Here is a 14,918-nt window from a genome sequence, read left to right as displayed (position 1 = left end):
CCATTTTTTTTAAAAAAAAGCTGCCTTTCCTGTGGAATCCAAAATCAAAAGGGTCCCCAATTAAGAAAACATTTTCTGTTGTGCTGAATTCATGTTACCGTACTATGAGCTCTGACATTTTGTTTCTGTGGTAACCAAAATCAGCTGATTAGTTGGCATGGCAACAGAAAAGATGTAATCCCAGCAGACACACTCTAATCAATGCCCCCAGCACAGATGGTCTCCGGAGGATCAACAAGAAAGAGGCTGGCAGGCATTCAGCAGATCACGTGCTAGCTTGAGACTAGGCCAGGAACAAGAGAACTAAAAAAGAACATTTCTCAAACTAACCGGTAGCTTTTTTAACTCTTTTCTCTCTTTGACTAATTGTAAAGTAGACCATGCATGCTGTTGTATAATATAATGATTCTCACATAGATTTTCATGAAATAAAATGTGCTTTTTAGGTGGCACTGTTTCATTTCCTTATTCTTTATGTTTGCAAAGCATTCACGGAAATGTATGTTTAGATTAACAGCCACACAAAGCTGTATTTTACCTAGAGATATTGCATATATAAATGCATAGCAAGGCAATATTGTCTTTAATACTATAATTTGGTGAGAATCAGCAGGTAAGAAATTCTGAAATATAATGTGGTATGCAGGCTAAAGCAGGGAACTAATTGTTAAAGATAAAAGTGAATTTTCATATTAGGAAAGCTTGTTGGTGTGTTTACTTTCTTTAGAGTAGTAAATAATTTCATAAATAATTGAGAACAGAAACAAAACATTAGCCTGTGTTTGCAGAGGTGATAAAAGTTTCCAGCAATAGCATTAACTATTATTTCAGTTTACAAAACCTAAACTAGACTTTTAAAAAGTCTCTCCGTGTCCCTCTCAGCATCTGCTAGCACTCAGACCCTAAAACAGAAATATAACTTGGGGATCTTTGTGGAAAATTGACATAGGCTCTTTCTTGTTTTCTATTTGATTCAAAATTAAAACTAAGAACAGAGAGCTTTTAATATGCATTTAAACATTCTAATCACATACCTATCCCTAATCTACAATGTTCTTAGTATCAGGAAATTGCAAAACCCTCATTATACCCTTGAGGAATATTTAATATTACTGTTAATTAGGACTGTGGCTGATTTTGACTCACTAGTTGGCCAAATTTTCATGCAAGCAACTCAGAAGCAGTGGGTCAAATGTGGTTTGAGGAATGCAAGTTTATTGAGATCTAAATTAGAACAATGTGAGGCTACCAACACATAATGTGCTAAGTGATGTCAGGTACTAATAGCAAAACAATAGGCGTTGGCTTCAGAGCCCATTTTCTTAGTGGCACTGAAAGGCTATTAGCCAACTGTTTACACTAAATAGTCATAGTGTTTTATTACACAAAGCTGAGATATTTTTAATTAAGAACACAGGAAAAATTGAGAAGATTCTACGGGTCATATAAAAAACACTAATTAGAGAAGGGACAAGGAGAGGGAGAGAAAGAGAGAGGAGAAAGAGAAAGGAGAGAGATTGGAAGGAGAAGCAGACAGTGAGGAGAGAGAGGAAGAATGACAGAGATAGAGGTACAGGTGCAGGCAGAGAGAGAGAAGGAAGAGACAGAGGAGCAGAGGAAGAGAGAAGTGGAAGGAAAGAAAGGGAAGGAAGGAGGGAGAAAGGAGGGAGAAAGAGAGAAAAGTGGAGGAAGAGACAGAGAAAAGAGAGAGAAGTGATAAAGAAAGGTGAAAGAAAGAAACAGGAGAGAAAAAGAGAGAGAAAGAGCTAGAAAGAGGAGGAGATGGTGGAGAAAAGGAAGAGCAAGATAGAGGGAGACAGAATCCTATCAAATTTATTAAAAAATAAATGTGTAAAATTAGCATCTGAACTAACTGTAGACAAATGAACTTTATTTTCCAGAAAGTGAGGCTCTTCATCATGATAGTAAAATATTCATTATGGCTGTGGTGCAGCGGGAGATGGGTGGCCCCAATAATTGAAGCCTGAGGGGCCAGGGAAGCTCTGTTCAGGGGAGTGTTTGGGCCTTTTGGACTCTTGAACAAACCAACAGCTGGGAGGAGAGCATTCCAGGAAAAGAAAGACTGGAACAGAGCACAATCGTCTTTCTTGACATGATTGTAAACAGAGCATTGTGGATCCATCAGGAGGATGAGATTGCTTTTGGTCTAAACCAAGTCTGGGATGTTTGTCACTAAACTTTAGGAGCAACCATGTTTGTGCATGAAAAGTAGTGAGTAAATACATAAAACTGCAAGTACAAAATGAATTTTATCTTTTCTTCAGCTGTTAGGAGTAGCTTCTTAATTATTGCAAAGCTTTACTTAATGCTCATGGATTTCTTTCCCTTAAAGTATAAGGTGGTATGTTTCTTTCCAATTTCCTAAAAGTAACACATTAAGCTGAGAGAAAGAAGAGAAGAGGGAATGAAGAAGGGGGAAGAGAAAGAAGAGGGAATGGAGGGGAGGGAAGAGGAGAGGGACAGGGAAAGGAAGAGGAGTAAGAGAGAGAAAAGCAGAATCAGAGAGAGAGAGGAAGACAGAGGCAGAGAGGACAGCAAAGAGGCTTTCTTTGTAGAACTTGAGTTTGCAATCCTAGCAATTCATCTGTCACACATTCATCTGATTGGCAAGATTATGCAACAACAAGATTATGCAACTCTAGAATGAAGTAAGACACAAATTAAATTATCTTCGTAGCAACCATTCCTTTTCTATAGAAAACAGTTTTCTATAGAAAACTCTCTTCTCAGCACGATTTACTACATTCACTGTGCAGCTTGTCTCTGAGTGATAACTATCTTCTCTGCTCTACTGTGAAGGAATTAAAAATTAATTAATTTTTTGCCCTCCCTCTAGGTCCCACATTATAAATGTCTACTATCAAAACCAGAATACCATAGAACCCATGACATTTGACGGTTTGCCTTAGTATTTTGTAACTATTTCCTCTGCCTTTGGTTTTTGGTTTTGGTCTGTCATGGGACATGAACTCAGGACCTGTGTGGTGTCCTGAGCTTTGTTTTGCTCAAGGCTAGTGATCCATCACTTTGAGCTACAGATCCACTTTTGATTTTCTGATGGTTAATTCGAGATAAGTCTCACAGACTTTCCTGCCTGAGCTGGCTTTGAACCATGATCCTCAGATCTCAGCTTCCTGAGTCATTAGGATTACAGGTGTGAGCCACCAGTGCCCGGCTTGCCTTTGGTTATATACCAGCATAGACACCGAGGAAAGTTACACTGCATCCGCCTGGTCAATGGAATAAATCAGAAAGTATTTTTACTTGCAGCAAAGTCGCCAGAGTGTCAAACATATCTGATAATGTGACTCATTTTAACAATGAAGGCTTCTCATATGTGTTTTCTTCTGAGAGAGATAGATGCTAACATTCATAAAACAAACTAGTTTCATTTTTTCTAAAAAATGAATTTCCATAAGGATGGGGATATATCTCAGAGGTCACATGAATAATTGGGATGTTTTAGGATCTGGATAGAGCCACAAGATTGCAATAAAAATTAATTGATCAACTTATAAACAAAATGCAATAAATCTCCATTCTGCGGCAAATAATTGTTAACATTTACTTTTCTACCTGGAGACAGACCATGAGGAGATCATCTTTAGTGTGCCCATACAGTCTTTGATAAGGGATACTGTTCTACATGTCAGGATTGTCTACATGACAAGGATTACAGGTGTAGACAGTATAGAAGATGAGGCTGAACAATCTTCTCTTCCATCTTGCTTTTCATTTCATATCCTTCATTGGTCCCTGCATTCTGCCTCAAACATTGTCATCTTTCCCTGGACCTCATCTTCTTTCTTAACTCTTTCACAACCAATCTTTTGGCTTTGCCACACTTACTTCCTGAGCTGCTTGTGTGGCACGCCAGTCCCAGAACTGCTGAGAGTTTGGGGAAATGCCCTTTAATCTCCAGATTCCCTAATTTCATCACTATCCACTTTTAAGTTTTCATAATTCCTGGTAAATTATAACTAGGCTGTGGTTCATAGTCTCTCCCCTTTAAGATTTAAATTTAGCTTTGCTCTTTTGAAGAACAAAGCCATCTATATGGATGGCATGATAGTTCTTTCAGTTGAAGAAGACAGGTTGTAGAAACAAATCTATTTTAGCTAGTACAATTTAAGAAGCAGTTGAACCTTTCTCACTCCTAGATTTGAGGTTCTGAAATGTTTGATTTTCATGCAGAAAGTGTCACACGCATGCATTCTAGAATAGCATTCACCAAGCGGTCTAGCCAAAAGAAGATTCTCTCACAGAGATGAAAAATATCTGAGACCTGAGAAATCAGCTTAGAGTACTGGACAAAAACTGTCCTTATTGTCCTGTGGTTTACTCAGAGACGGACAATGGGAACATGCCTCTGGTCCCGGCCTGTACCTTGGTAAACATGGGTTTCCCATGCTGGGTTACCATGGCGCACTGGTCGCAGTCCACTGTGATGGATGAGTTGTGGTAGGACTCCTTAGAGTGTTTGAGGATGTAATACAGGTCTGTCACTCCTCCTTCGAATACAGTGCTAAAGTAACGGGGAATCAGGGTCCTGCCGATGGCTGGAAGAGAGAACACAGGGACATAGTTAACAAAAAATACCCAACCAGATCCACATATCCCATACCACTGACAGCCTTTCTGGATTTAATAAAATATGTCCAGACACCATACCAAGAAGCAATTTCTCTTTCCCAACAGCCTTAGCACCCTTCTCTGGTATAGCTAATAAAAAATAATAGCCCACTATTTGGGGCAAATGGGTAACTTTATTTTATTTTTCCAATAAAATAGAGTTAAGGTCTTCTAATTCCAGCTACTAAGAAGACAAAGATGGGAGGATCGCAGTTTGAGGCAGGACAGATTAGGCCAAAGTTAGTGAGACTCTCACTCTCAGACACAAGCTGGGCATGAGGCCATATTCCTATCATTCCAGTTATGAGAAAAGTTGAGGGAGGAGAAGGATTTTGGTCCAAAGGTAGCCTGGACAAAAGCATGAGAATCTACCTGAAAAAGTAAAAGAGCAAAGGGGGCTGGCGTCAGATAGGAGAGCTCTTGCCCAATTATCAGGCCCTCAGTTCAGTCCCCAGTTCTGGAGAAAAAAATGGTGAGTGAGGAGAAAGTGCTTCTACTTGGGTCCTTATGTCCACTTTTATGTCAACATGTTTCCAAAAGCCTGACACAGCCACTGGGCTTTGATTTTTCAGTATATTATTTACAGACCAATTACCAAATGATATGTTTTGTTTTTACTGTTAGTATTGGGGACATAAATTTTAATACCATAGTGGTATGTGTTAGCATTTTCTTAGTGGAACTCTCAAAACAAAGCACAGAGAATAGAGGATTGAGGCCCCAAAGGATTATTCTACAAAAGGAAGTGATGAAAGTTTCAAATTCATATAATTATAAGTAGATTTTTAGGGTTTCTTATTTGATATCTGTAAATATCAAATATGCCAGCCCTCTCAAACACTTTGTCTCAAAGTTTTTTGAAGAAGGGACATTTATTTCTAAGCAGCAACTTATACCTCGTTACCTGAAGACATCACCACTATGCAAACATTGGTGTCTTTTATTCTATTTGTGCCATATTACCCTATGTTAATTTGAACATAGTTTGTGTTTATTGCTTTGCCTTTCTGATAGAAATCCACAAAAATTCTTTGTTCTGGCAGTGATTTGAAATTCTCTTACAATGGATTTCTAACGCATAGCTTCAGGAATTTTGTTTGTGTGCACATTTTAAGGCAAAGTTCCAAAGGTCCTCTTGAGAAATCCAAGCTTTTTAAATAAATCTGCTATACTTACTATATAATATTCCATGAAAGGCAAAATATTATTTAAGGTAAACTACCAAAGAGAGCATTAACTATGGAAGATCAACCAGTCATCATCTGAATGTTTTAAAAGATTTAATTTCATTGAAAACGAATTAATATTCATTACATATGAATCAATAGCTCTTTGGTACATGCTCTTGGAAAATAATAAGCATAAAGAAAATATATTGTCCAGCTGCTTTCTGTAGTGTTTTATTAGAGAATTATTATATAGATGACTAGTCCCCAAATAATTTAAATAGTTCATATTTGCTCTGGGTAAAATCAATCAATGAGCATATTCTAAACTTTTTTTGCAATTTCATCTTGAGTAATCCTTATATGTACATTTTCCTAAATACTATGAATCCCCAATACTTTCTGTTCATAAAATTCAAATGAGACTAATTTAAGCCTACCTTATCCACAAGCATATGCATAGCTAATATTATAAAGAGAACTTTCTACCACTCATTGTACTTCATTACACAGATAAAATTAATGAAATACATTTCAAGTATTCTAATTCAGAGCACATTATTACCATGAATCAACTCAAGTGATTTGACAATTTGGGATATGTACTGTTAAACATAAATACAAGCCATAAAAAATGTAGTTAAAGCAGTGGAAATATTTTGCTAACATATCCAAGGAATTGTCACATTCAGAAGGTTAGGCAAATGACCCCACTGCACCATTCATGTTACAATTTAATCGCCATGTGTCATGCACAATCAAATTGCTTTGTAGCACCAATTTCTATGCACTAGCCTAATTTTGTTTATAGTTTAAGAGAAGTTCAATAGGAACAAAAGTTTGAGTTTCTTTAATTCTGAGTTTAGTTTTTTTTTCATTATTTCCTCAATTCCAGATAATGTACAAAGCCTACAGGGAATGTACTTAGAGGGAAACAGGGGCTTTGTTGCGCTGAACAAGTTCAAAGACTAGCAAAAGATTGTGAAAGGTGAAGCTAGTTTTCAGTTCCATTCCTTTTGTCCTTTCCTGTCTACCATGCCTGGCTGCCACTCCAGTGGTCCAGGTGAACCATGACAAGGGTATGCGGGCCTGGAAAACCAGAGTGCTCTACTTAAATCAGGCTGGGCTGTGTGACCTGCTTTTACTAAGAAAACATGGTACAAACCAGCCAGTGTCAGTTTTGAGGTGCACTTTAAGAAGATCCGGAAGTTTCCACTTTTGCCTGGGAAGAGGTGAGCTGTATGTGCAATGTTCAGCTACTCTAAGATTGCTGTGCTGTGATAAGCTAAACCTGGTCATGTACAGAGACCACATGAAAGTGAACCAACAGCGACTCCCTGACTTGGTCCAGTCAATCCCTAGCAATGAAGCCATCTTGGAGGCAAATTCTTGAGCTCTGGTTGAGATGCCGTAAGCTGGTATCACGAGAACCAGAGATCCGCTGTGCCAGACAACGATTCTCAAACTGCAGAATAATGAATGAATAAAAAAAATTTTGTTTTCAAAATACTTTCCCAAAGTACACAGGGCAGCTTTGCCACTAAAAAGAAATTGTGACTCATGGACACATTGAAGCCGGCGAGCACCAAGAGAGAAAGCAGCCTAGCGTGGCAGACATAGTAGGCTGAGTCAGTTGTCATCTCAGCTGGGAAAGAAGCCAACTTCCAACCCTTTGAGGCTCCACTTAGGTGAGGTGTGCCCTTGTTCCTCCTCCTTCTCTCCTTTTATCCCCCTTAAGCTAGTTTGTGTTATGATTCAGTCTGGTGCAAACAGAGGAAGCTGAGTAATGCTGTCCTCCTGCTCCAGTGTGGAATAGGGAAGTAAACACAGCTAGAGGAAGAAGGGAAGTGATGAAAGGCAATTGATCAACTACAAGAGATAGCCGAGTCTCTTTGTGTATCACCTCGTAGTAGAAGTTGCAGGAGATAAAACGGTGTCAGAGACTGTATTAGCTTCCCATTGCTGCTGAAACAAATGACCCCATACTTACTGACCTGAAACAACACAGGGTATTATGTTATAGCTCCAACAATCAGACATGAGTCTTGCTGGGCTAACAGCATAGTATCAGCAGGGATAACTTGTCCCTCTGGAGGTTTGGGGGAAGAATCAGTTTTCTTTTTCTTGTGGGGTCCCTCTCTCAACATCGAGAGACTACTCACATTCTTTTTGGTCTATTCCCATCTTCGAACTCAGTAACGGCGGAGAAGGGGCCTCTCACTTCTGTCTCCTCTTCCACTTTGGAGTCTTATGATTACACTGGATCTACTGGAACAATCCATGATAATCTACCTCTTCATCTCACTGTCCTTAAACAGATTGTCAAAGCTACTTTGTCCAGGTAGGATAGAATTCCAGCCACTCAGAATTAGAAAGTGGGAGTTATTTTGCCTACTGAGGGGCATTTGCCAAAACTTTCTATTGTACAAGGGAGGTAATTAAACATCACACAGACAGACAGACAGACAACAGACACACACAAATCCAGAGTGTGCACATATATAAAGTATGATGTAGGACAGGAAAGTAATAGAAAATGTCATGTGCTTAAGGAAATCAGCCTATTGTTTAATCATTGTATTTTTTCTATCACCATTCACTGAGCCTAGAGTGGCATGGTTTATGGTAAAAATGCAAAGATGAACTTTTGTCCATGTCTTTCAAATCCATTTCCATCAAGAGAGTTTCCGAGCATCATAGTATCTATAACACAATGAGATAATTCATAATGTTTAAAAGATGGATTTGTGATTTTGAACTCTAGCAATATCTTCTGCAACCTGAGTTCAATGTACAATTTTATTATTTTTGAAGCACTGAAAAAATTAGCATATTCTTTTAATGTAGTAAATCAAACCAGCATACTGCACAGTCTAATATAAACAGCTTTACAAATCTGGGAGCGTTTCAGATTTAGATTCAGAGATCTCTTACTCATCAGCCACATGAGTTCTGAATCGATTTAGACACACATGCATATGCTAAACTTACCCTTTACATCTACACTTTAATCCCTGGAATTAAAATAATTTAAATATTGATATACATAAATCTACATAGTGATCCTATGACAAAGATTATATCTTCAAATAGTCTTGAAGTGAGAGTAAGATCATGCAAGATTAGATTTTTCTAACATGTTTAGGTCAAAGCCCCCAAAGTCGGGTAGTATGGAAAGTCAGCACAAGAAGGTTTCTGTGGAATTAGGTAAGTGGAATAAGCCATCCAATATTTATCTAAGAGAGAGAAAAAGGAAATCATATATTAAATTATTCAGAGGCTGAAATGTGTATAAAGAATGTTTAATAACACCTAACCTTGTAGGTAAATATCATTAGCCTACAAATAGCTAAAATGAATTCATTACCAGTGTGGATGTTGAGACCAGCATCAAGTCCCTTAAGAAAGCTGTCATTGTCGTTCTCATTTGTCTCCACCCATCTCTAGAACCTCTTTGTGTGGGAGTTGGTGGACTGATCATATGTGGAAATAGGCTCTAGTGTCTATCTTTTCTCTACGTATTACTTGTAGACACAAAAACTCCTAGAGGATACTCAAATATAATATAAAATAATATAAGGAGCAAATTCATCTAGAAGAAGTAACTATTATGCATCCTCCTTAAATAGGAAATCTTATTTTCTAGAACATTCTACCTCTATTAGTAACTATGACATAATTTTCTTAACATCTTAAGGATGTGCATATTTAATATCCACACATCAGTTTTAAGTGGACAAAGCTATTTATATGAAAAGAATTATTTCACATGTAGGTGTTTTTCCTAAACAACAGTAATAGATTGGCTGTCTGAATCTGGAAAGTTTATACAGTTCTGCTAAAGCATAGGTGGTTCAGAAGTCCATATGGAAATACTGTACAGAAGTAGGTAAGAAATACAAAGATTCATTACACTCTGGACTTATCTGTATTCAAATTAGATGAATGCATTATGCTAACATGTAAATGGAAGTGCTCCTTACAATAATAAAAACAATACTGACGATCTCATTTATGATATATAACCATCACAAATAGTCAAAATAGTGGAAATGAAACGTGAGAAAACTTTGATACGGGTGAAATCAGTTCAAGGCAGATGCTATTGTTTTTGGTTAAGTGAAAGAAAGTCACAGTAGCATAGTGCAATAAGTGGTTCTTCTTTTCACCCAAATATGCCTCTTATTTACTTTACATACAAAAGCAATTTGACTTAAATACCTTCTCCCTGTCTTTCTTGTTCTTTTAGGAATTTATCGGTTTAAATATGCTTATTATGTACCTATGATGAGCAAACATTGTTCTAGGTGCTATAAAATACCTCAGAGGATAAAGGGGTGGTGGGCAAAGACAGCCTGGTTTAGCCTAGCACGAGGAGAGCCTGGCAAAGCTGAGCCCTGATGAAGCGACATGTAGGTTTGTGACTGGTGAGGCCTTGGCCAAGGAAGCAGCAATGGCAAAGGCTCAGAGGCTGGCAGTTTGGACTGGATAAGCTGGGTGTGTTACAGACGGGAATGGGTCAGTGCACTGTCAAGGAGACCAAGATGGCAGGTGAAGATGGAGAAAAAGTCAAGAATGGAGTACATGGCCTTTACTAAGCTTGCGTTTTAGATTTAGCATAATAAGAAAAAATAAACAGGAAGATTTTAAGAAATGATCAGATGAGCCTACTCTTCTAAATGTACTATCCATTTGCTACCATGGCCCCCAAACTTCACACAAAGTTTTAATCTGCTGAGAAATCAAATTAGGCTTGTCTTTTCCTTCTATTTTCTCCCTAGGAAATTCTTTTAACAAATTTTAATCACAGTACCTTACACTTGTGCATAAGAAGATAAACATAAGCAAGATAAACCCCATCCCTGCTCTTACAGAGTCTCTGCTCAAGCAATTCTTAATGCTACTAATTTGTAAATAAGGGCCAGAAAGATCCATCCCAGAGCTCCATCTGGTTCTTGACTATGTATTGGCTGGCACACAGGAGCTGATGAATTGATACAACATATGAGTGGATGTATAGATCCCAACTTGCAGGAACTTTTAAACCTGATTTTACTTCATAAAATTCAATCCAGTGTTTTAGTATATTCAGGTGATTTTAGATGTTCTGTAGGCTATTTTTCTCAGATGTGTGTCTATCTATATAGCCTCTGGGTCTGGGTACTGAATATAACATGGTAGAGAAGAAATGTCTGGCATGGAGACTGTCTCTGGGCTGGGATATAGAATTAAAATCTTTCCATGACTCTTATAGTAAGTCTGGTTACTGAGAGCTTATACAGAGAGTAGGGTGTTAAGGAGAGAGCTAAGCTAATGGATGAATAGATATCAATCAGTTATGTAGGGCTGGAAACAAGAATGATCCTAGCAGAGGGCACAGCATACATTAAGAAGGCTGGCTATTTGTCATCATCTGGGCAGGCGCCTGCTCCATAGAGCTACTCTGCTACAGAGAGCCCTCTCGCTGCTCATGACAGAACAATATTCTGCTAGTTATTGGAACCTTTACAATGCAGCTCACATCTGGTAGCTTCCTTTCTGCCCATGCCCCTGTACTTTTTATGTTGACATTTTTATAACTACACTCTGCTGTTTCCTTCTTCAAGATGAACCTTAGGCTAATTTTGCTAAATTAAAAAATAAATTCAAGAGATTGTTGAAAGGGAGGACATTGATCAAGATGCCTTATGTATTCATAAACTGCTTTGGTGAATGGCAACTCCATTGTATAACTACTTAAAGAAAATAAAAATATTTAAAAGAAATAAAGGCAAGCAAAATCCATTCAGCTTACATTTACTAAGAGAGAGCTGGTACCATTAAAGGTATTCAAGTCTTCCCATTCAGGGATATGAAATGTGTGTCCATTTTAGTTTTAATTTTGTCTCAAAAAATTTCTTAGTGTTCTACAGAATGTTAGTAATGAAGGAAACATTTTGTAGAATGATATTTGGATGCTTCAGTTATACTGAATGTAATTTTTACTATAATTCTATATCACCTAGATATTTATCAGTATATTCTTGTTTTGCATACTCTTACTAATCATTTCTGGAGGATTTTTTAAAAAAGGTTTTTTTCTAGGTAAAGAAATCTATCATTTCCAAATATTGATAATTTTGTTCTCTTCTTTCCGATATTCATGATTACTTTTTAAAAATCTCCTCTTGTTACAATAACTAGAATAAAGTTGCCGGAAAATCATTAAATAATAATGAGAGACAGGAGTTCAATTCTTCAGTGGGAAGACAATTGCCATTTTACCCCTCTTGATATAATTAGGGATTATCTCTAGAATTAGGGGAAGTTCTCTAGCTTGATTCTATATCAGATTATTTATGGAGGAAAATAAAATAAGTTCTTCAAGTTCCTTAATAGGCATAAAACACCAGGTCTGGAAGTAGCCCCATAGTGAGAAATACATAATTCTTCTTACCATATGCTGCTCCTTCTGCTCAGCGCACTCTTTTTCCCCTGACCATTGCGCTAGATGAAAAAAATTTTAAATCTGCTTTATTTTTTATTTTTAAAGCAGATAAATGCAGAATTTGATCAAATGACTTTTCTAACTGTTCAGTTGGCACATTTTCTTTTTAAAAGACTATGAGTATATGTTCAATTATTGAACAAGTTCTTTTACTTGAGAGTATAAACCTCACTCTCTGGCTCATGCACACACAGCCCTTTTGGTATAATTGTCTCGCATAAGTTTAATTTAAATTCATTCTAAACACGAGTGAAAGCAGTATCAGTATGAGCAACTGTGCTGGCAACTGGAATAACAGGCCAGAAAAGAAGTCAAATTTAGTCTAGTAATTCCAGTAAATACTTTCCAGATCTTAAAATGTACCCTTAGTCGATTCCATATTGTTTTAAAAAATCATTTAAAAAGAGTGTGTTCAGTGTGTCTCCTTGATTTGATTTGAGCAGGAACAATCTTTACTCATAGCAGCTCTGATTAGATCCTGATTAGTGATTATGAATGGCACTTAATGTATGTGGAAAAAAATAAAACACAAAACAGTGATAATTATTTAATAAAACATAATTAGGTTATCCATGATTGTATTCCACACCCGCATTTTACAAGAGAGCAAGGTGATGGCCAGAAAAATAAAACTGTGTACCTACTTATAGTCAGAGTGGAATAAAACAAAATGCTTCTTTTAATTATGTTTTACTTAACCAGCAAGTGCTGGTTTCTTACTGTGTTCTGAAGCTACTTTAATATGAATTTTGTGGTGGCTGCATTTTTGTTTAATTTCTTGTCATACAGGGGATCAAACCCAGTGCCTAGACAGTGCTCTACCATGGATCTACCTCCTCAGCCACTTCATTGCATTTCAAACCACAAAAGTGCAAACAATGAAAACATTTCTCTCGCAGACACTAACTACTCAACCGTCCTGATTCTGTTCTCTGGCATTAAACAGGTCTTACTCCCCGAATTTACATTCAGCCAAGCCCAGCCTTGTGGCAAAGTATGGCTAGGACTCAGTGGACATTTCCATTGTGTTAATTATTTTCAACAGAATAGACCTCAGGAAGGAAAATCCACCTATAAATATGGCCAGTAAAGTCATGCTACTTGCATCTGACTCACTGATCTCCGCCTCTCACAGCCAAGAACTGGAGGCTCAGCAAGGGTTCCACACCTACACCTGCTCCGCCCACTCTATGAATGGAGGAGACAGGATATAGGAGCAACCTGGGTATCTGGGTCCCAACAAGAGCCTGGCTGCCATATATGAGAGGAGTCCATTTTGACTTTGAAGCAAACAACAACAACAAGAAGAACAAACAAACATTTCTATGATGGAAAGCCACAGAAACAGTGAGGTTTATTTGTTTAAATATCTAAGGGCTAATTAACACAGTGGTGTAGAACTCTAAAATTCCCCCTGGTCCCCTTATACTCCCCAATCTCATTGTCTTTGTGATGAATCTTTATTACAAACATGTCACATGGACTTCCAGGGGTTTTAATTATATGTTTATATCTATGTCTATGTATGTGTGTGTGCCTTTAGTTTGATTTCCACAAAAGTTATCATATGAGCTGTAGCTATATGGAATTTGCCTTTTTCAATCAATCATGTATTTGTGTGGTATGAATTGATAAACATGTCAGTGTAGATCATGGTTGAACTCATTAATGTTTTTCTTTAAACGCTATACCTCCTGCAGAATATGACTGTCCTCACACATTATTGAGAAATTCCTAAGCTAATGGACATAACAGAATGTTTTTCAAGTTATTTTTTTCCAATAGGGCAAACACAAATGCAGAAAAGGCAAAATATATAAATTTATTTACTTGATACCTGCAATTGCCCTGTGAAATGTTATTAATATCCTACCACCTCATCTGTGCCAATGAACTTCTTTGCCCATTTCTCTTCTTCTTTACTTTTATTTACTTTTGTTCCATTTTAGCAATACTAAAGTTTGAACTTAGGGCCTTTCAGCTTGCTAAGCTGGTGCAGTACTGCTGAGATATGTCTCCAGCTCTGTTTTTCACTTATTATTTTAGGATTGGATCTTGCTTCCTATGAGGAGGGTGCCTGGGCTGTGATGCACTTACTTTTAGACTTCCATCATGGCTAGAATTATGGGCATGCACCATTACATTGCTTCCAAGGATGACCTGAAACTGTAATCCTCCTGTTCTCAACTTCCCAAGTAGTTAAGACTACAGAAGTGAGCCACTGCACCTGGCATTACACTTCAGTTTCTTCTCTGATACAAAGGACTGAAATAACAACTAATTTAGTGGGTAATTACATATGAATATCATATATGTATATATTACTCAGCACTGAGCCTGACATTGTTAAATTCTTCTTATTCCTCCTGTAAATACCTTCTAATGCACAGACTTTGAGAAAGCCTACCAAATCATAATCATCAATCATGAATTTTACTATTTTTCTTCAGTGGCAGTCATTTCCGGAAGGTAGGGACCATTTCTGGAACGTTTCTTGGTCACTGTACGTTTGTAATGTCAATGAGCTCTTTATGAGATGTCTGGCAAATGGACGGACGTGGACTTGGCATGTCTGCTTGGACAGCCGGCCAATCTCCAACCTGTGATGAGTA

At 37.5% G+C, this 14,918-nt stretch overlaps 1 protein-coding gene across 13 annotated transcripts in view; it reads right to left on the bottom strand.

Moving 5' to 3' along the window:
- Positions 1 to 14,918, bottom strand: part of Ldb2 (LIM domain binding 2) — a 308,933-nt gene that overhangs the window by 56,414 nt on the left and 237,601 nt on the right. For all 13 annotated transcript variants that reach the window (XM_070013016.1, XM_070013012.1, XM_070013015.1 and 10 more), the window contains exon 3: positions 4,408 to 4,580. In XM_070013016.1, the coding sequence (XP_069869117.1) occupies positions 4,408 to 4,580 (173 nt within the window). The remainder of the gene's footprint in view (positions 1 to 4,407; positions 4,581 to 14,918) is intronic.

The sequence above is a fragment of the Dipodomys merriami genome, unplaced genomic scaffold (genome assembly GCF_024711535.1).
Source record: "Dipodomys merriami isolate MVZ:Mamm:240054 unplaced genomic scaffold, mDipMer1.0.p SCAF_9, whole genome shotgun sequence".
Classification (NCBI taxonomy): Eukaryota; Metazoa; Chordata; class Mammalia; order Rodentia; family Heteromyidae; genus Dipodomys; species Dipodomys merriami.
The sequence above is the reverse complement of the archived record's forward strand: the minus strand, read 5'-3'. Positions and strand labels throughout refer to the sequence as shown.